Here is a 23,809-nt window from a genome sequence, read left to right as displayed (position 1 = left end):
ATGTGACCATCGATTTTGGTGGTCTTACTCTAGTGTTTCTGTCATTTCCTTGTGTTCATTTGTTTTCCCCTCGTGTCTGTTATAGAGCATAGTGTCATCAGCAAATATACTCATCTCACAGACAATTTAATCAGGGAGGTCATTTATGAATATAAAGAATAATAAAGGTCTAAGGATAGACCCCTGAGGTACACATGCATTTATATCATATTGTTTAGATGTCATCAATTGAAATGAATGGCTCTCGTCTTCAGGAGGCCTCAAGTTTTGACAAGCTTCTGGGCTTGACCATTACTCCTGATCTTAAATGGAACACGTACATCAAATCTGTTGCCAAGGCCGCTGGGAAAATGGCGGGATCTTTCTATCGATCCGGTAAATATCTCACTGCTGATTCTATTCTCTATCTATATAAGAGCCAGGTACGTCCAAGGATGGAATACTGTTGCCACATCTGGGCAGGAGCTGCTAGAAAGGACTTGTCCTGCCTTGATAGAGTTCAAAATAGACTTTGTAGCCTCGTAGGAGATGTCCTTTTCTCCTCCTTGCAACCTCTATCTCACAGAAGAGATGTTGCGAGTTTGTATCTGATGTATCGTTATTTTCATGGAAAGTGTTCGACTGAGCTTCAATCTATGGTCCCCCCTCGCCAAACTTTCACAAGAAACACTCATCTAGCTGTAAACACTATCAATAATTCCCCCCCACTCTTTATCTGTGCCTAAATCTAAACGTAGATTCCATGAACAAAGCTTCTTTCTTAGAACTGCACGCCTGTGGAATTGTCTTCCGTTTTCCTGCTTTCCGGCTGACTACAATATGGTTGTCTTCAAGTCCAACGTGAACAAGTTTTTGATGAGCCGTTCCACTTAAGTTAACAAATTTACCGAACTTCCATTACTATCGATTACTATATTGTCCTTTTGACTACTGTACACTCTTTAACCCTTATCCTTGAGTGGTCTATCGGCCTTGATAAGTGGTGATGCCTATGTAAAAAAAAAAAAAAAAAAAAAATGTATGACCGTCGAGGACAACCTGGATTTTTCTCTTATTTAAGAAGGACTTAATTATGTTAAGTATTCGCCCAGTGATACCATATGATTTGATTTTCCTGAGAAAACCATTGTGCCAAACCCTGTCAAAAGCCTTATATATATCTAGGGCTACTGCTCTACCCTCCCCGGCTTTATCCAGTGAACAGTATCTACGTTCAGAGATTACAATTAGGATATCTGCTGTAGAATGGGCTTGCCTAAATCCATATTTTTGATCAGTCAAAAGTTTAACAGCTGTTAGATGATGGACTAGAGCTTGATTAATTATGGACTCAAATATTTTGGCAAAAGGAGGCTAATGGGGCTATAATCTAATGGGTCAATTCTTTCGCTAGAATTCTTGTAAACTGGTACCACAAAAGCAGTTTTCCAGCAGCCAGGAAAGCAAGATTTGTTAAGACATTAATCATAAAGTTTGGAGAGGACTGGAGCAACTTCAGTGGAGCATTCTTTTAATAGCACAGCCAGGATGAGATCGGATCCACATGCTTTTGAGGTGTCTAGGTTTTTTATATCATGCACCTGAGAAGGGGTTATTTTCAAATCATCTAGCATGGTCAGGAAGGGAATGGTTTGCTGGATCTAATGTAGAGTTTGAAGCAAACCGACTGGCAAGCATATTAGCTTCCTCAGTTGCTGTGCAAACAACCTTATGATTGTTGGATAGTGGGGAGATTGTTGATAGCCCATTATTTGCTACATTGTTGTAGATTTTCCAGAAATCACGGGTTCCTAATTTTTGTGCTTTGATACGTTTTCTGGTGGTTTCGGTATATTCTTTCTTAGCTGTCGCTATTTCTTTCTTACAATTATTTCTAGCTTCTATAAACTTTTGTCTGTTTGTACTGGACTTATCTCGCTTAAATCTGTGGTATGCATGCTGCCTTTGAGCAATGGAAGCTGCACAAGTAGAAGTAAACCATTGGGGAGAGTGGGGTTTGCTATAGAATTTCCGCATGGGAACATGTGCTTCAATTGCAGTTTTGAACCAGTCAGTGGTTTCATTTGCGCACTGGTCAGTAGGAAGAAAAAGATATTTCTCCATGGGGCATCTCTGATGAGATCCCTGATGGCTTCCCTGTCAGCCTTCTTATAATAGCTTGTTGTTTTGAGCAATGGATTTTTAGTTTTGGGTTGAGAATTTAAGGAGATTTCTATCATTATCGCAGCATGATTAGCATTCCCGAGTGGGCTATGGGCATTCGTTACATAATCATTGGGAACTGTGGTCAGAAATAGATTTAAAAGTGAGGCATGTTGATCTTGCTGATATGGGAGATGTGTCAGAAACGTAACTGTCTATGATAGGAAATGAGATATAGAGAAGCTATGTGTTATGCAATCAGCTGTGTCAGTGTAGGTAGAGAATCCAAGCCAATACAAAAGGTACACTGTTTCACAAATAGATTTTAACACATTCTTATATACTTTTATTCCTGCATGATCTCTCTATATATACTAGTTATTTAAAAAGAATCAGCGTTCAAGAGGTTATCTCATTTGCATATTACATTAAAGAAAATCTGTTGTCTAAATAATTAGCTCTAATTTTTTCATAAAAATTAGTAATGGAATTTTTTTAAGTATTCTATTTAGAAATCTATATGTATAAAAGCGAAAATGTATGTATGTATGTATGTATGTGTGTTCGCTTTTTCTGCGTGTCTACAAAAGGCTTCTTTCAGAGAAGCGGTCGGTCGGTTCACAACTTTTTAAAACTTTTTATATCACATATAAATCATAATATCTCACAGTTAACAACGAAGCTCGCCTGTCTATTTAATTTGCTCGATTTTGGGAAGATAAATATTCAACATTTGTCGCTCGCCGCATGTGGGTTAGTCTTTTTCCTATAACATCTTGGGGGGGGGGGAAGCGTTCAGCAGTAAATACTATCCCGCAGTCAAACTTGACCTCATTAACTCATTAAAACGGGCACCTGCTAAATCCAAGTAATTAAATAAATTCAAACGTATTTCCGTTAGCATCTCGCGGTGGGGCAATTGTTAACGGCGCACTTTTTTTTTTTTTCACACTTTAATTTACAACTTTGCCTCAAGGGTTCGGGTTCGATCCTCATACTTACTTTTTTTTTAACCCCACCCCTGGAGTTTCCACACACACCTCCAAACACCCGGGCAACGCCGGGTACCCCTCGCTAGTACTATATAAAAGTGATTTATTTCATTTATTTTTAATTTAGTTTACATTTAATTCAATTAATTTTTAATTATTAGTATAACTAATATCAGCTGCGTTTAAAAATGGAAATAAGTTTTCATTTAATCTATGAGTTATTTCCCTTTAAGCTATGAGATTTTATTTTCCTGTTTGAATTTCAATTTACCCCTTTGAAAACTCTGTTTTATGCGTCCAAAAATCCAAAATATGGTCAACTTTCAGAAAAATCTTAGAATATATTATATATGCGACTAAACCCTTTGCCCAGCAATATGTTTTTTACCTGGAAACGCCGGGTATGTACGGCTAGTTATTACATAAAACATTTACTTTCACAATCCAGCGATCTGTCATTATTATTTTGAAATGTAACTTACACAAGGGGAGTAACTCATAGTTTGAATCTGGTTATTCAAAAGCAATTTTAATTAATAATTAATTTTCTATTTTATCATTCTTCGTAATTTTAGGATATATTACTAATTTCGACATAACAATTTAGTAAATAACATTGCTTTTAGTTTAAATTCAATTTTTTTTTTTTTCATCATTTCAAAAACAAAAATAAAATCATAGTCGCACCTTTCTATACTTACAAATGTTTTCTTTAATAAAACGTTACAATTCTTCTGCAATTATTGACGATTTTTCCTTGTTACATTAAATAAAGTTTTAGCCTCCCAAATTCTCGTATGAAAAATATTAACAAATTTCTTAGTAAAATAGAATTACCTCCCTTAGAACAATCAGTTAATATGCAGAACTGCCCTAAAAGCAATATAATCTACTTAATTGTCATATCGAAATTGGTAACATATTACTACATTACTAGCAGAACCCACGGATATTCCACAGTAATTGAAAAGTTTTAAAACACATTATTAATAAAATTAAGGTACTCATGCACTTATTGATCCGTGCTGAAATAATAACATTATTATTTTATAATCTTAATATTGGGAGGGTGTTTTGTACCTATTCTGCACTTTAACCTTACATTTGAATAAAAAAAACATATCATAAAACTTTAATTAAACTTGGAAACACGATTTAAAAAATAGCGCGGATCAGTAAGTGCATTATCACCAAAATGAATACAAAATGCAGTAAAACAAATAACAACGAATGTAAAACAATTTTTTAACCAATTCTTTTTAAGCTTTTAAAGCTAAAAAAATTGATTTAACAAATTTAGATATTTTTCCAATGAAAATTTAACTCACAACACATTGTTTTGGTTTTATTTTTTTTGTGTGTTTTTTTTTTTTGAATAATTTATTAATATAAATTATAAAAGAACAGATGTCAATTCACTTGCATATTTTTTTAATTTTAAAAAGAAACTATAAAAAAACTTACAATTTCCTCTCAACATGACACATTTTTTTAAATTATAAAATAAAATTATAAAATAAAATTATAAAATAAAATAGCCACTTTGAAACTGTAAAAAGGCAACCATTTTTTTGTTTTTTTTTTTTGCAAATTTTAGGAGAGGAAATAGTTTTAATGATTTTTAACTGATAAAGAGGAGTTATGAAGGGGGGTAATTCGTTCTTCATTAATTAATGTTTGCAATGATGATGTTTTTTTTTTGTGACACTGAACGGATGGACAAATAAATTAATATTTACATTACATAAGGCATTTATTTTCACGATCCAGCGATCCCCCATTATTATTTTGTTATGTAACTTAAACAATAACGGAAAATTGAATTTCAACTGAAACCAATGTTATCTGTTTAATTGCTATGTTGAAATTAGTAGCATATTACTATTTTATTATATTATACTAACAGGGAAACCCGGCGTTGCTCAGGATTGAATAATGGCTGACGATTATTTCACACTCCTATATTTTTATTGTCACCGAGATCCATGAAATCGTCCAGGAGGAAGCTTCACATGCCTCCATGCAGTAACTGAGTACCAAATATATGTTATTCTACATTGTACTCTAGGGAATCTACTGTTTATTTTATATAAACTTCTTTCCAGTTAACAAAAAAAAAAAACATTAAGAAATTTATGTGCAGAGTTTGAACCTACAGACCAAGTCATGTAAAAAAAAAAAAAAAAAAAACGCGCTATCAACTTACCCACAGTAGAATTTTTACAGGCTGTTGTTCTATCATTGTTACTAAGTGACAACATTGAAAAAATAACTTTAGTGATGATAGATAAATTTAAAAAAACGGTTCCGATTATCGATTATCAGTAATTATCAGGGTATTCTAAGACAAAACTTAACTAAGATCACTCCCAGATTTATACACTAAAGTTCTGTAAATTTTAAAGAAAATCTGTTCAGTCGTTTCGGAGTCTATAAGGAACAACCCCCCCCACACACACACACATAGATAAAGTTGTATTTATATAATTGTAGAGCTAGAGATATATTCTATACATACAATGATAAAAATAAATAAATGAGTTAAGCCAGACAAGCTGTCATCTATATAAATAAAACAGTGGGTGTATATGTGTGTATGTCTGTAAATATTTAACTGACAAACTCTGAAACTACTGGTCACCTAATACTGAAATCAGCAGGAAATAGTAATCATACACCAAGGATGTTTTTTTAGTGAGTAAAATCTTTGTTTGGATGGATGATGTATACATTAATGTCTCGGCAAGTTGAAATGCAAAATGTTCATTTCAACTTGCCGACATATTCTTATTATTTTTGCGCATGCGCAAATTCGTTCATAGCTTGAAGCGGATTAATTTTAAATGTTTTTTTTTATCTATCTGTCAATAGCTCCAACTGTATGGAACGCAGCTGTAGCGATTCTAGCTGATGGTACTCAAGTAATATTTTTTAATTTTTGCAATCAGTACTATATATTAAGTACAATATAATATTCAATAGAGAATTGGATCTATGATAATAAGTACTAAATCTGCATGAATTAAAATATGATTAAGCATATTTTACGACTGGGCGTCCCTCGCTATTGAAAGAGATAACTAATTGTAAAAAAAACAATCAGAAGAGAGAGAAACGAGCTTACCTTATATAAGACACAGCACCCTTTAATGATATACAAACGCTTGGGCAATGTTATGCCTTCCTAAAAAATAAAAAAAAATAAAAAAAGAAAGAAAAAGAATGATAAATAAATTCGCTATTGCAATCCTTAGGTTTGATTACTTTACTAAAACAAGAATAAGGGGTGACTTAAGGAACGTTCAGAGGGTGGGTGGATGAGTCCTAGAGGTGCCCAAGCACCTGCCCCTTTTACTCAGCCTTGACAGCCGTGTTTAAAATTTCTCCATTTCTTTTTTCTACACACAATTTATCTTTCTTTCAATAATATTATTTGAACTCATTCCCTTTTTTTCGTTGTACCCATTTGTGAATTATTCCACGGAATTCTGCTTTTTGGATTACTTTGAACCATCTTCCATTAACGTGATTCCTTTGAATTTTACTTGTGGAAATGGAAATTTAATCAACTTTTTTGGATTTCACCGTTATTGGATATTTCACCAGACAATCCATTCACATGAAATCACCTTTTTCTTACCCCTATTCCCTCTGCTTCACTAATTTTTACCAAGTAAGATTTATGACTTACTTGTAGTTTCATTAAATACTTTTGCAAGCAAAATGCGATCCCGCAGTTTGCTAATCCCTACCCTCTGATGAGAAGGAAAGTATTTCTTCGAAACGCCGTGGATTAAGGACTATCCACTTATTTTGTGCTTCCTTTTTAAAATTAAATATGTTTTTAACTTTTTTTCAAAGTGTTTTTTAACATGTTTTATTAACTACTTGTTCTTATTATAAGCTCTATTTCCCATTTGGTTTTATCGAGCTTTTACATCTGGTTGAGATTACTTTATAAATATTAACTCCTTAATATTTATACTAGACCTTAGATTCGCCATCTTGGATGTTCTTGGTAAACTTAATTGTAATTCTTATTTCATTTTATATATATATATATATATATATATATATATATATATATATATATATATATATATATATATATATATATATATATATATATATATATTCATTCGATTCTAGCTGATGGCACTCAAGTTATTTTTTTTTTAACTTTTGAAATTACTACTATATATTGGGTACAATATAATATATAATATCAACAGAGAATTGAAACTATAATAGTATATATGAGATCTGCATAAATTAAAATATTATATTTAAGTGTATTTTACGACCGGGCAAAATAAAATTAAAAATAAAAATAACTTAAAATTAAAATAAAACTACCACACTTTAACACAACCAGATACAAAAATAAAATGTGATTATGAAAATAACCTGTGGAGAAAGTGGCTACTAAGAATCAAGATGGCGCCCGCATGCGTTTATGTGGAAAAAAGTCTCGTGGAATCTCGGGGAATCTCGGAGAATCTCGTACGCTGATTCCATAAATAACGAGAAGAGGGGAGCGGGAAGAGAGACGAGTTTGAGTTACGAAAACGAACGGACGTGTGTAAAAGAAGAGGTAGAAGAAAAGAGTGTGGTGAACGAAACAAACAACGACTCGGTTGAAAGTAGAGTTGTAACGAACACAAGCTATTCCGGCATGACGTCAGGATTTGACCCCAAGCTAATTCCCCTGTTTGATGGCAGTAGCATGGATCACTCAGTGCAGGAATGGGTGGAAAAAGCAAAATTAATATGTCAGCTCAGTGGGGTGAAGCGTATAGAATGCGTGGTCCCAATGCGCCTCGCTGGGGGAGCATATGCAGTATACCAGCAGTTGACTGATGAGGAAAAAACAGATTTTGCCTGCATTAAGCGCGCCCTTTTTACAGCATTTGCATTAGATCCAATTACTGCATGGAAGGAATTCATGGCCCGAAAATTACATCCCGAGGAAACGGTGGATGTGTATCTGGCTGAGCTAAAAAAGCTATCGGTCCTCTTTGGAGGGATGTCAGACAAAGGCTTGGTGTACGCCTTTGTTGCAGGATTACCTAAGAGTGTGGAAGATCTGCTCCGTGCCTCATCCCAAGTGGACGAGATGGACATATCAGATGTATTGGCGCGGGCACGAGCAATACTAAAGAAAAGCCCTAACACTATAGACCAAGTGGCAGCTGTACAACCATCACAGGTTGGATTGCAGGACCTGGGCGCAGCTACAACCTGCTATAAGTGTGGAGGACCCAACCATTTGGCCCGTGATTGTCTTTTGTCACGTCAACCAACTCGGAAACTTGACGGGCCGCAGTGCTACAAGTGCAAAAAACGCGGACACCTGGCATGCACCTGTGCGGGAAACGGGCAAGGGGAAGAAGCTACAGCGCCAGTCTTCTCCCCAGATCGTCATTGAGCAGGGCGCTACCCACTGTAAGCATACACATTAATGGAAGCGAGCACCTCGCGCTTGTGGACACTGGGTGCACCCAGACTCTCGTAAGCAAGATATGCTGTGCCACTTGGAAAGCAGAGAGAATTCCGGTACTAACTGTAGGCGGAGGTTCACTAGCCTCTTGTGGGGTGAGCATTATCTGCGCAAGCATCAACGACGGGCCTGCAGTAGCCGTGCGAGTCCTGGTGATGGAGGGAGAGCTTCTCGGGTATGACCTACTCCTGGGTATGGACTTGATTACACAACTGGGTGGAATTACCGTGGACAGAACCAGCAAGGTACAGTTCTCCCGATGTGAGGAACATGTTTGTGCTGCCATAACTCTCGACGAGCCTGACTTTCATGCAGAGTATGATAGAAACACCAATGCATGGACGGCATCTTGGAAGTGGTCAAACGATCAGCCACCAATATCCTTGCAAAACCGGTTATCGGAATATCCACCACCCATGTGGCTAAGGGAACAGTATGAAGAAGAACTGCAAACGTGGATCGACAATGGCTGGCTTCTTCCATACCCAGAGGATGAGCTTGGCCCCCCACGAGGGCTGATTCCCTTTATGGCCGTCGTACAAGAGACCAAACAAAAGGTCCGCCCCGTCCTAGACTACCGTGAGCTCAATGAGCATGTCGACCCATATACAGCAAGGGCTGATGTGTGTGCACTCAAATTAAGGGAGTGACAACAGCAGGGATCGAACGTGGCAACTCTGGACCTACGCAGGGCCTATCTGCAAATACACATTGAGAAGAAATTGTGGCCATTTCAGACTGTGGAAATTAGAGGAACCCGATATTGTCTAACCAGGCTAGGGTTCGGTCTAAATGTGGCCCCAGGCATTATGACAGCAATCATGCATGCTATCCGGCAGCAAGATGAGGCAGTGCAACAGGCAACATCCTCATACATCGATGATATATTCGTCAATGAGAACCTCATGTCAGCGCAATCGGTTAGAATGCACTTTGAAAGCTTTGGACTGACATGTAAAGAACTAGAGCATCTGTGCGATGGAGCTAAAGTTCTCGGCCTGCATGTGCGCAATAGCAAGGAGGGACTTTGCTGGAGAAGAGGAAGTCACGTTCCCAAGGTCCCATCAAACATCACTCGACGAACAGTGTTTTTGCTTTGTGGAAAGATGGTAGGCCATTTCCCTGTGTGCGGTTGGCTCAGGGTGGCCGTGGCAGCCATAAAGAGACGTGCAACAGCCGTGTCGTCGGGATGGGACGATGCAGTACACGATGTCACACTAAGGAGCATGTTGACAGAGACTGTGTCCAGAGTGACCAGTGATGACCCCGTTCAGGGAAAGTGGTGTGTCAGCGGGAATGAGTTCACGGTCTGGGTGGATGCTAGTTCACTGGCCCTTAGAGTTGCCCTTGCAGTTAATGATTCCATTATTGAAGATGCCTGTTGGCTTCAGCCAGAGAATGATTCGAGGCACATAAACCTGGCCAAACTTGATGCCACATTCCACATTGAAGGGCGTTAACTTGGCGCTTCAATGGCACGCCAAGGTTCTACATATCATGACTGACTCGGCATGCACTCATCGGTGGATAACCGATGCATAAAGTGGAAGAGCACGGCTGACGACACAAGCATCGAGTGAGATGTTAATTCGAAGACGGCTTGCCACCTTGGTCGACACCATCACAGAGTACGACCTGACTGTGGCTTGGATTCTCTACTTATACAGATGCAGCAGGCAGCGCAACTCATAGCTTCTCTGTATCTCACTCCCTATCGCAAATTGTTACTTTTCCAACCCGCTTCCCTGATCAGGAAGAACAACACGCATCACTATTAGATCTGTTTTTGACCACAATTCCTGATGATTGTGTAACAAAAGCCGACAGCCCACTTGGGAACGCTGATCATGCGGTAATAATGGTTGAAATCGCCCTAAACTCTAGACCCAAAACTGAAGAGCCAGTGCTCAAAACAACCAGATATTATAAAAAGGCTGACTGGGAAGCTATCAGAGATCTTATCAGAGACGCCCCATGGGGAAATATTTTTTCTCTTCCTGCTGAACAGTGTGCAACTGAGACCACTGAATGGTTCAAAACTGCAATTGAAGCGCATGTTCCCATGCGGAAATTCTATAGCAAGCCCCACTCTCCCCAATGGTTTACTTCGACTTGCGCAACTGCCATTGCTCAAAGGCAGCATGCATTCCGAAGGTTTAACCGACATAAGTCCAGTTCAAACAGACAAAAGTACATAGAAGCTAGAAGTAACGTTAAGAAAGAAATAGCGACAGCTAAGAGGGAATTTACGGAAACCACTAAAAAACGCATCGAAGCACAAAAATTAGGAACTCGTGACTTCTGGAAAATCTACAACAGTGTAGTAAATAATGGGCAATCAACGATTCCCCCACTAACCAACAATCACGAGGTTCTTTGCTCAGCAACCGAGAAGGCTAACATGCTTGCCAGTCGGTTTGCCTCCAACTCTACACTGGACCCTTTAAACCACCCCCTACCTGACTTTCCTATGCGGACAGATGCCAAGCTAGACGATCTGGAAATCACCCCTGCTCAGGTGCATGCTATCATAAAAAACCTTGACACTTCCAAAGCATGTGGACCCGACCTCATCCCAGCTGTGCTATTAAAAAAGTGCTTAGCCGAAGTAGCTCCAGTTCTCTCCAAACTCTACAACAAATGCCTTAATGAATCTTGCTTTCCGAGCTGCTGGAAAACTGCTTCTGTGGTACCAGTATTCAAGAATTCTGGCGAAAGAACTGACCCATTAAATTATCGCCCTATTAGCCTCCTCCCACTTTTTGCCAAAATATTTGAGACCTTAATTAACCATGCTCTAGTCCAGCACCTTACAAATGCTAAACTTCTGACCGACCATCAATATGGATTTAGACAAGCCCGTTCCACGGCAGACATCCTCACTGTAATCTCTGAACGCATATACCATTCACTGGACAAAGCGGGAGAGGGCAGAGCGGTAGCTCTAGATATATCTAAGGCTTTTGACAGGGTATGGCATGAGGGTCTCCTCAGGAAGATTAGATCTTACGGTATCACTGGTAGAATACTTAACATAATTAAATCCTTCTTAGATAAGAGAAAAATCCAGGTTGTCCTCGACGGTCATACGTCTAAACAATATAATATAAATGCCGGAGTGCCCCAGGGATCTATCCTTGGTCCTCTGCTGTTCCTGATATTCATAAATGACCTCCCCGATAAAATTGCCTCTGAGATGAGTATATATGCTGATGACACCACACTCTATAGCAGGCACGACAGGAAAACAAATGAACATATATCTAAAGTAATGGCAGAAACACTAGAGGATGACCTCAAATCAGTAGTGGAATAGGGACAAAAATGGATGGTAACGTTCAATGCCACCAAGACAAAACTGGTTTCATTCAATAATTACAAGAAACCTTCTCTACCACCTATAGCAATGGCCAACAACTCTTTAGCTGAGAGTACGTCTTTCAAGCTCCTTGGCCTAACGTTCACAGGAAACATGAGTTGGAACAATTACATCGAGGGCATTGCCAGGGCCGCTGCGAGGAAGGTGGGCTCTCTCTACCGTGCTAGAAAACTTCTAACACCCGAAAGTATCCTGTACCTCTATAAGGCCACTATTCGCCCATGTATGGAGTATTGCTGTCATATTTGGGCCGGTGCATCGGCTACTAGTCTCTCTCTCCTTGACAGGGTTCAAAAGAGAGTCGCAAATCTGATAGGCCCTAAACTGGCATTAAAACTTCAGCCTCTGTCCCATCGTCGAAACGTTGCATCCCTCTGCCTGTTCTACAAGTATTATAATGGTGAATGCTCTGAAGAACTGCAAGCACTTGTGCCCCCACGACGTGAACACCCTCGACAGACCCGACAAGCTGCAAAATCCCACCCCCACACTGTAGAGATCCCTAGATGTAAAAGATCTTTTTACTCCAGTAGTTTCTTCCCCAGAACTGCTAGACTTTGGAATTCCATTCCAGGTCACTGCTTCCCCAACTGTACTGACATGCATAAGTTCAAGTGCAACGTGAACCAACATCTCGCTGCCCTAATCCCTACATAGTGCCCCAGTAGATGTTTCCCCTGATAGTAGCCCCCTACACCAAAGTGGCAATGTGCCTTGTTTGGGGTGAAAATGTAATAAAAAAATAAAAAATAAATAAATAAATAATGTTGATCAGGTCTGCGCTCAACAGAGCAGATGCTTTGACAAGAGTCCCTCAATGATGGCTTCTGGCTGGTGCTCAGAGAGATGCTGATAATCTGCAAAACACATGTGCAGCAGTTGTGTGTAATGTGGATGCAGTGCGCATCATGGACATTCATCGACAGTGTGGACATCCTGGCATCAAGCGGACACTGTACTTTGTCAAGATGATTGATCTAGGAGTAGGAAAAAAAGATATCCGAAGAGTGGTGGAAAGTTGCAAGGCCTGCCAATCCATCGACCCAGCTCCAGCACGATGGAAGAAAGGGGAGTTAGGAGTGAGTGGTAAGTGGCAGAGAGTGGGCATGGACATCACACACTACGGTGGCAACCACTTCCTTACCCTCATCGATTGTGGGCCTACACGTTTCGCAGTCTGGAGACTCCTCGGGTGCCAGGACTCTTGCAACATTATTCGCCAGCTGTCATCCGTGTTCTGTGAAAGAGGTGCGCCCGATGAAGTGCTGACGGACAATGACCCAGCCTTTTGCAGCCATCAGATGAGGCAGTTCTTACAAGAATGGGGTGTGCAGCTGCGGCTTAGATGCGCTTATGTGCCTTCTGGCAATGGTATAGCTGAGAGAAGCCATCGCAGCATCAAAACAATTGCAGCCAGGAAGCAGTGCACCATCGCAGAAGCTGTGTACTGGTATAATCTCATGCCAAAGGATGGCGTCTCTCCAGGAACGGCACCTGCAAACGCAATCTATCAGTACCATGTCCGAGAAAAAGGAATCCACCCTGATACAACTGTGGCCACTGAGATAGAACAGAATCGATATGCCAAAGGGGATGCTGTCTGGGTGAAGCCGCCAGGAAACCGATGTACTGACAAGTATAAGCGAGGCACAGTGATCGATGTGGTGAGTCAGCAGTGTGTCCAGGTTGATGGCGTACCCCATCACGTTAGGGACCTACGGCCGGCAACACATGTACCACCTCCAATGAACGATGAGAGTGATTCTGACTCTGAGACGAGTGGGCCATCGCTTTGGTTTGCACCATCCCTATCAAGCAGTGACTCTGATATCAGTAACCTCCACGGAGATGAAGCCTTCCCCGACCATCAGGCGGTGGATGAGAGCGCACACAAAGACGAGAGCAGCACTGTCCCCCTTCGAGAAGCACCCGACGGCGGTGATCACCACCCCCCTGTCGTCTCTGTGATCATGAGATCAGGGGGGAGTGTGGAGAAAGTGGCTACTAAGAATCAAGATGGCGCCCGCATGCGTTTATGTGGAAAAAAGTCTTGTGGAATCTCGGGGAGTCTCGGAGAATCTCGTACGCTGATTCCATAAATAACGAGAAGAGGAGAGCAGGAAGAGAGACGAGTTTGAGTTACGAAAACGAACGGACGTGTGTAAAAGAAGAGGTAGAAGAAAAGAGTGTGGTGAACGAAACAAACAACGACTCGGTTGAAAGTACATGACTTATCTATGGTAGCGTCTTCATGTTAAAACGCTTTTAACCGTCAAGAGTAAATAACTTCGTAGATCATTATATTGTGCATACATGCCTGATAGACTACTCCTTTAGTCGTCAATGTTAACACTCTGCTGGTTAGTCATGACAGAAGTATCCGGAACTTACTCCAATTTCGAACTCTTGTTATCACACTAGCACTAACTCCTTTCCCTTCACATATTATTCAACATGAATGAGTCATAGATCCCCTGTTTTACTTGCTTCTCAACGATGGCAAAGTTCGACACAAGGCCATTTTTTTTTTAATATGGAGAAATTACTGCTCTCCATTCTTGATTTAGGTAAAAGTTAAAATTGACTCAGTCTAAAAACATTTCTCTTTCAAACACTGAGAAAAGATAAATCAAATAAGTTAAGAAAAACAAGTTAAACCGTAATTAAATTAGATATTGGTCTTCTTTCCCGTGACTGAACTCTCTTCCTTTGAATAAAACCTGTGAAATCTAAGCAAGTCTCCATTCTGTTTCCATGCACAAGTAGGTTTATTCATTTAGCTAAACAGAAGACGCCAAGGGTCAACAACCACGAGGGGATCACACCTATGAAAAAAAAGAGCAGCACGGATAAACACCCTGCGCAACATATGTATATAAAGACTTTTGTTGTTTTTCTTGGTCGCTCACCTGCAAAAACGTACATGAGCAAAAGTACGCGTTTATTTAAAAGACCATGTGCGAACTGTTTGTTTACGTTAAATATGTTACAAATGGCCCAAGCTTTGGCCGAGAGACTCATCTAAATCGTCAGTATATAATGAAACAAGTATTTTCTTGAACTTGAGGTCCCTAAAACACAAGGTATGTGATGACTGTGCCATCTGCTACCATACTAACCCGGAACTGAACAAAGAGAAAATATTTTACTTACATAATGAGCAAAATCAGCTGATTCAAAATCACTAAGAAGTTCATCAAGTATTAACTGAAAGAAAAAAAGAATGAAATTGAATGAAAGAAAAAATTAAATTAAAGAAAAAAAAAGAAGAAAAAATTAAATGAAAGAAAAAATGAAATTAAATTAAAGAAAAAAAATCAATTAAATGAAAGAAAAAAGAATTAAATTGAATGAAAGAAAAAATTAAATTAAATTAAAAAAAAAAATTAAATGAAAGAAGAAAATGAAATTGAATAAAAGAAAAATGAAATTGAATAAAAGAAAAAATGAAATTGAATTAAAGAAAAAATGAAATTGAATTAAATAAAAAAATTCAATTAAATGAAAGAAAAAAGAATGAAATTACATTAAAGAAAAAAATGAAAAAAGGTATGAAATTACATTAAAAAAATGGAATTGAATGAAAGAAAAATGAAATTGAATGAAAGAAAAAGAAATTTGAATGAAAGAAAAAATAAATTAAATGAAAGAAAAAAGTTAAATTAATTTAAAGAAAAAAAAATTGAATTAAAAAAAAAAAATAAATTAAATGAAAGAAAATGAAATGAAATTGAACGAAAGAAAAGAATGAAATTAAATGAAAAGGAAAAAAATTAAATTAAAGAAAAGAAAAAGCATGAAATTAAACGAAAAGGAAAAAGGAATTAAATTAACAGAAGAAAAAGAATGAATAAAATTAATTGAATGAAAAGAAAGCATGAAATCAACAGATTTTTTTTTTACTGTTGGGTCACCACTTATCAAAGCCTAGGGGTCACTCGAGGATAAGGGTTAAACTGATTGTCGTTTTCACAATGATCACCAAAACAATAGAAACAGAAGGCTGAATTGGTAATAATAATACTTGATTTTGGAAGTTTTGTTTGGTTTTTAATAAAGTGAGAAAGAAAATAAAGTTCTTTGCAAACTAAGCAGTTATGGCGTAACAGATAAAGTACTTGGTAAATTCAGTTGTAAGTAACATGCTTATGAAGGTTGAATGTTCAATACTCCATGCGGCCAGCACTCAAAATACAGTTATGAATTACTAAGGGTTTCTGCCAATCATGCTACCCCCATGGATTAAATAAAGGGTTTCAGTTCTAGGAGACCCACCCTCCCAGACTTTGCTTTCTTTCTCTCGGAAGGGGTTAGTTTATTGCTAATCGCATAGGGCGCTCTTACCGTAGAATGCAGACGGGACTGTCCAAACAGTTTGTTTTTTTTTGCAGGACAGATTGCTCTTCTTTTAGAGAGCTAATTCTTCAAATCCACCTTTCTGAACGTCTATGGGAGGGAGATAAATAACTTCAATGCCATCAGAAACCGTGTCATGCTAAAGATAAGCCTTTCAGGTACTAATTAAGGCACTGAATCTACAATTAGTCTAAAAGTCAAATTATGCTGACAACTTATTGTTTAAATTCTTCTGAAACTTGGATCGCAACCTTACTCAAAACTGTGAAGCCTCAGCTATACAGATGAGTGTTAGTTAATTATGAATTAAATTTTAAAAAACATACCTTGTCTATTTTACATAAGATTTACACTGGAAGTCATATCAGCGTTGACAAAAGAGAAATTAACACGTAGCCATGCTCTAGTTATAACACACACACACACACACTGACAGAAGTACCTATCTGTCTGTCTTTATTTACATTTTGACATGAAAAGAGAAAATGCATGTAATCACTCGTTTATATATAAACAAAGGGAAGTAACTCCAAGTTACTTAAATCCGTACATCACTGAAAAATAAGCAAAATATTTGGGGCTATCAAAAGAGATACAACTCCTACAACTTTCACAGTATTGCAACATGATCGTAGTTAAAATCTATATCACATTGATAATTCCAACAATCAGAAGGCATTCAATAGTGATGGTACGATTCCAAACTTTTCCTAATTTCAATATAATTACCGATTCCATACTAAATTCCTGATTCCGATAGAGTTAGTGATTCAGTACTAAATGCCTGATTCTGATACAATTACTGATTCCGTATTAAATTCCTGATTCCGATACAATTACTGATTTCATGCTAAATTCCTGATTCCATACTAAATTCCTGATTCCGATACAGTTAGTGATTCAGTACTAAATTCCTGATTCTGATACAATTAGTGATTCCGTACTAAATTCCTGATTCTGGTACAATTACTGATTCAGTACTAAATTCCTGATTCTGATACAATTACTGATTCCATACTAAATTCCTGATTCCGATACAGTTAGTGTTTCCGTACTAAATTCCTGATTCTGGTACAATTACTGATTCAGTACTAAATTCCTGATTCCGATACAGTTACTGATTCCATACTAAATTCCTGATTCCGTACTAAATTGTCGATTCAGATACAATTATCGATTCCATGCTCAATTCCTGATTCTGATACAGTTACTGATTCCATACTAAATTCCCGATTCCGATACAAGTATTGTCTAATTTCGATTCTGATTCCAATTCTTTATAAATCTCGAAATATTTAACTAAAGAGTTGAGTTTTATTCTGGAATTGTTTTTGGTATCAGAAAATAGACACACATTTTTCTGATTCCGATACCAATTTCGACACCCCTAAATGTTTTGATTTTTCCAATTCCCGATTCCGATTTTGATTCCGATTAATCGTCCAAACACTAGCATTCAATGTCACAAATTGTAATGACTTTATAAAAAATTTTTTACCTTTATTTCTTCTTCAAGTGAGAACCATCTTGCTTCCGAATGGCAGTTTGTAATGGAGAACATACTGACAGGTGAATTTCCATTGAGTAAAGGGAGGAGTTGATGAAAGAGGAGAGTCAGGAGTTGGTTCAGTTTGAAATGGTGTTGAGACACACAAAACGGTCTGAAAATTAGAAAAGTGCAAACATAAATAGTTTAACAAGAATATTTTCATTATGTTTTTGAATTTTTGAGATGAGGATTGGTTATGCATATTATTTGGATTCTTTGGACTACTGTTCTCGTCTTGAGTGTCATTTTCACAACATTTCAATCGATATAACCTTCGACCTTCTTCAGGTATATCTTGTTGAACTCAGGAATATTTTTGTCGAACTCGGGAATTTGGGCGGAATTTCGCATGGAACATTTATTTACTTTTCATTCCATCAGCCATTTATCAGTCAATCCCCTGGCTGTCGTCATAATCAATGGGTTAGAGGATTGACTGATACATATTTGTTTTTCGTTTGCGTTCATGCCCTCCTTATGCCGGACGTTTCGCCTTTTCTTTTTAACATATTTTTGAAAACGTTTATTTCGGTAAACTTTTGCATTTAAACAGGGTGAAAAGATTTTTTGATTTATTTTGTTTTGTACTTATTTTCTTGGCTCAAATATGTACTTGGCTTATTTGCTTGGCTCAAAACAAATAATTAGAGGGATTTTTTTTATCAGCGGTTGATTTAGCTGAGGGTTGATTTAAAGATGCATGAATCACAAATATTTTTTTTAATTGTAACCACTTAAAATTTCATTTTCTCACTCACATTCTCCTATTCTGAATTCGTAGCAGTGGGCCGACATCAGCGGACTTTTTTCTTACCAAAAAGATCATTAATAATGCCTTTTTTTTTTAGTTTTACCTATTTCAAACTGATATAAATTATTGCACAGTAAAAATAATCAAATAAAAACAAAAATCATTTTTCTTCTTTCGATTTTTTTGTTGATCAGATTACTATTAAATGCATGAATATTACTTGCGTCAATCACAAATAATTTATTTTTAATCGTAATTGTTTAAAACTTTTTTCTCACTCACATGCCTCTATTCCGAATTCGTAGTAGTGAGCCAACATCAGTAGACTTTTTTTATCAAAACGGTCGTTAACAGCATTTTTTTTTTTAGTTTAACCTATTTCAAACAGGTATAAATTATTAAATTAAAACAAAAAACATTTTTCTTATGTTGAATTTTTTTTATCAGTAGTTGCTTTAATGATCAGATTAATATTAAATGCATGAATATTACTTAACTAAATCACAAATACTTTTTTAATCGTATCCACTTAAAACTTTTGGTATTTTTTAGATTAGGTCCACCTCCACAATTTTCTTTTAAATGACACCTTTTAAAGGTTTTCGACTATGGTGAATACAAAAATCGCATTGAAATTTTGCAGAAATAATTAGTTATCGAGACATAAAACGTTGTATTATGCATTGTATTCTTTGGCGGCCATCTTTTTTACGCACGTGCAGTGTCAGTCATAGATTTGTTTATAGCGCGCGTAAAAAAGATGGCCGCCAAAGAATACAATGCATAATACAACTTTTTATATCTCGATAACTACTCATTTCTGCAAAATTTCAATGCGATTTTCGTATTCAGCATAGTCGAAAACCTCTGCAAGTCGTCATTTAAAAGAAAATTGTGGAGGTGGACCAAATGTGAAAATTTATCAAACTTTTTTTCTCGCTCACATACCCCTATTTCGAATTCATAGCAATGGGCCAACATCAGACGACTTTTTTTTCAAACTGATATAAATTATTGCACAGTAAAAATAATTAAATTAAAACAAAAATCATTTTTTATATGACATGGGCAACGCCGGGTAACCCTGCTAATTTGTTATATACAGTACAGTACCTGCTCTATAGCACAAAATCATTCATTTAATTATTCTATCAATCAATTAATCTATTCTGCCCTTAACTCCTCAGAAAAAAAGCACTTATTAATTCATTAAAAGAAAATTAAACGCATATAAAATTTTATAGGTATATAAAATTTAAGTCTAATCAATAAATGTTATTACCAGAAACAAAAAATCAATCATTACTTAATTGGAATTCATTATTGAAATGAGTATTATTTATTAATTTTTATTTTTATTGCGGACTATTATCCTCATCTTATCTGAAAAAAATAAATAAATAAGATGAGGATAATAGTCCACAATAAAAATAAAAAATTAATAAATAATACTTATCTCAATAATGAATTCCATTAAATATTAGGTTATCCAGAAAATAATGGCCATTTCAGGAAGTCTGTTTTGAAATTGGATTTTATCATAGGATTTTTATTATATTTCAGGTAAACATCAACATGATTATTGATTTATATGTGCTCTTTAATAATTTCTTACTTTTTTTTTTCAGAAAACGTTTTATGAGCGAATGAGCCCATAATTTGGAATATGAGAAAAGAAGCCTTACGATTACTTTTCCTGCATGAGTTTAAGCTTGGTAACAATGCTTCTCAAACAACTGCAAATATCAATAGGGCATGGGGAGAAGGCATCACAAGTGATAGAACAGTACGAAGGTGGTTTCAGAAATTTCGTAGTGGTGATGAGAGCCTTAAAGATGAAGAAGGTAGAGGACGGCCATCTAATCTTGACAATGAAAATTTGAGAGCCATTGTTGAGCAAAACCCACGGCAAAGTGTCAGGGAAATGTCTCGGGAACTTGGTGTCAGCAGTTCAACAGTGTCGGACCATCTGAAGCAAATTGGCAAGGTGAAAAAGCTCAACAAATGGGTCCCACATGAGCTCAATGAAAATCAACAAGTCGACGTTTTGAAGTGTGTTCGATGCTCTTTTTGCGAAACATTAATGATCCATTTCTTGACCGAATAGTCACCTGTGACGAAAAGTGGATCATTTATGATAATCGGAAACGATCAGGTCAATGGCTTGATTGTGATGAACCACCCAAACATTTTCCAAAGCCAAAGTTTCACCAACAGAAGATTATGCTGACTGTTTGGTGGTGTGCAATTGGTGTTATTCATTACAGCTTTCTGGATGCTAATCAGAGCATCACGGCAGAGGTTTACTGCAATCAACTCGAAGAAATGCATCATCATTTACAAAAATTGAGACCTGCATTAATGAATAGGCGTGGTCTAATCCTGCTCCACGATAATGCGCGGCCTCATGTTGTGAGAATGACACTGCAGAAACTCACAGACTTGGGATACGAAACTTTACCACATCCTCCTTATTCTCCAGATCTTTCACCCACGGACTACCATTTTTTCAAGCATTTAGCCGCTTTTTTAAGCAACAAAACTTTCAGATCTAATGCAGAGGTTGAATCTTTTTTCAAAGATTTCTTAGCATCTAAGCCAAAGAATTTTTATCAACGTGGCATAAATGATCTAGTTGATAGATGGCAAAAATGCATGGCTGTTCAAGGATCATACTTTGACTAATTTCAATGTCTAGTGTCACCTATTTGATTAATAAATCCTTTTTCTCTAAAATTGGCCATTATTTTCCGGACAACCTAATAATATATACCATTCGGTACGGACCCGACAATGGAAGATCAGATAATAAATAAAAAAACATGAATTTATAAGACCAAAAAAATTCAACCTTGATTCAAAGTTCTTATCCGTCGCGGTTACCACCTGACGAAGGCCAGAGAAATAGTTTGCCGAAACGTTATGAAACAACTAATAAAAGATGAGGATAATAGTCCACAATAAAAATACAAATTAAAAATCAATCCATTTACTAATTAATTTCATATAAAATAAAATAAATAAATAGACATATATTATTTTACAGCTATTATTATTATCTAAGTAAATATATATATAAATTAGTTATAAATAATAAATTAATAAAATATTGAAAAAAAAATTATATTAGTTTATAATGAATGTAATTTATTAATATGGGAATTTAAATTTTAGTGACTTCGTATAAAAATTCTAACATGGCATAATAACAGAAAAAATAAAAGGGTATTTGCAACTTCTCTCCCAATTTTCAGATTTTATAATCATGCTCACATGCATTTTATTTTCTTTTGATGAATTGATAAGTGCTTTTTCTTCTGAGGAGTTAAGGGCAGAATAGATTCATTGCTTGATATAATAATTAAATGAATGATTTTGCGCTACAAAACAGGTGCTGTCAAGAACTGTGAATATCAGCGTACTTAAAGGAATAAATTGTAAGATAGTGAACATCTTGAAATTTGGAATATAAACTTTCGTCATTTATTTTTTATATGTTCTGTAATTACATTAAGCTTCATAAATTAAAGGATTGGTATAAATAAATTGTGAAATATAATTGGAAAAAAATATTTCCACAATTATTTCATTTACCACATAAAATTTTATAAGGAGATATATTTTATGAATTGCTTTTTAGTAGTAACTTCAAGAGTGCTCAACACATGAGTAGAGCTAGGTAGTAAGTTATAAAAATATATAAGCCCCACAGAATTTTCAGTGTTTCATCCTCATAAGGACTTATGAAAAGTTTATCTGATGAAAGCACGACCATCGGCTGCTGAAAACGGGAGCAGGAATCACAAAGAATCTGATTGGTTGACTAGCAAACTTAACACCAAATGTATATATAAAACACATGATAACATTAATTCCATGCATTAGCCTGACGAGTCCTCACGGGAATTAAATTTTTGTAACATTTTGTGTAGTTTAATTGCCATATATATTTTTATAACTCACTAGCATGCCGTCCGGCATTGCCTAGTCATAAAATATGCTTAATATGATATTTTAATTTATGCAGATTTTGTATTCATTATTATAGAACCAATTCTCTATTGATTATTATATTGTACCTAATATATAGTGGTGATTTAAAAAAAAAATGACTTGTGTGCCATCAGCTAGAACAGAAAGCAAAACAATTAGCTTTCAAGTGGTATTGGCTATCATCTGAGATTAGGGCAGATGGATATCAAAGCTTCATAAATTAGTATAGTATAATATATAAATGTATATTTGTGCATGCATAGAGAAGAACTTAGAGTTGACTTATGCCTGCCAAGTTCCAAGTTTATTTTATTTTGACTCCTTAGCAACCATTTTAACCAGCTCCAATCCAAATCGAATTTGTTCCTCAGGTTTGATTCCTCTATACATCAAGATTCAAATCTGCAGACCAAAAATTGACAGAGTAGTTTGGTAAAGATCCTTCTGCATGCACACATGCAAACACAGATAAGATCGCTTTTATATATAGAGAGATATCTGTAATATAAATCTCGCCTGTCTGTTTAAATGTATGTGTGTGTGTGTGTATGTATGTATGTAGGTCTGCCTAAAACTTTTGACAGAGGCGACGGATTTTCACGAGATCGGTATCGACCCTTCGGACGACAAATATCAAAAAATTGGTTGAAAACATTAATTCCTTCATCCTCAACTGTGCACTTTTCTACAAGGAGGGGTCGCTTTTTTCGCCGATATTTTCGAAAGTCATCCCCTCTTTCCGATTGACTAGCCTTAATTTAAACCTTCGCCACTTCCGGTTTGGCGATGGATGCAACGGCAAAGACGTCACATTTTTTTTTTTTCACATTCTTTTCCTCCTTCGCGGTATGGGTTCAAGCCTGCCTGCCTGCCTACCACCACTTTTGTCTTTTTGCTCAACACACACCTCCAAACACCCGGGCAACGCCGGGCACCCGGGCTAATATTGTATAAAAATCTGATAGTTCATAAATATTACAAAGTGGATCAACAATACATTCGAATTGTTAAAAATTCTTTATTTGTTTACAACTTATTTGACTGACGTCTTGTTCAATGAGATCTTCCGCAGGATATCCTATAATGAGTGATGTGAGCCAAATGATGTATCAGAAAAAAATCATGAATTGGCTCACATCACTCATTA

The 23,809-nt window shown here is 36.6% G+C and overlaps 1 protein-coding gene across 2 annotated transcripts in view; it reads right to left on the bottom strand.

Annotated features, from left to right (window-relative positions):
• Window positions 1–23,809, bottom strand: part of LOC145246653 (protein inturned-like) — a 223,613-nt gene that overhangs the window by 126,655 nt on the left and 73,149 nt on the right. For both annotated transcript variants that reach the window (XM_080108361.1, XM_080108360.1), the window contains exons 8-10: window positions 17,868–18,030; window positions 15,167–15,220; window positions 6,259–6,318 (exon numbers count right to left, since the gene is read on the bottom strand). In XM_080108361.1, the coding sequence (XP_079964487.1) occupies window positions 6,259–6,318; window positions 15,167–15,220; window positions 17,868–18,030 (277 nt within the window). The remainder of the gene's footprint in view (window positions 1–6,258; window positions 6,319–15,166; window positions 15,221–17,867; window positions 18,031–23,809) is intronic.

Source organism: Euprymna scolopes, chromosome 24, assembly GCF_053919585.1.
Source record: "Euprymna scolopes isolate OS-2025 chromosome 24, ASM5391958v1, whole genome shotgun sequence".
In the NCBI taxonomy this organism is placed as follows: Eukaryota; Metazoa; Mollusca; class Cephalopoda; order Sepiida; family Sepiolidae; genus Euprymna; species Euprymna scolopes.
The sequence above is the reverse complement of the archived record's forward strand: the minus strand, read 5'-3'. Positions and strand labels throughout refer to the sequence as shown.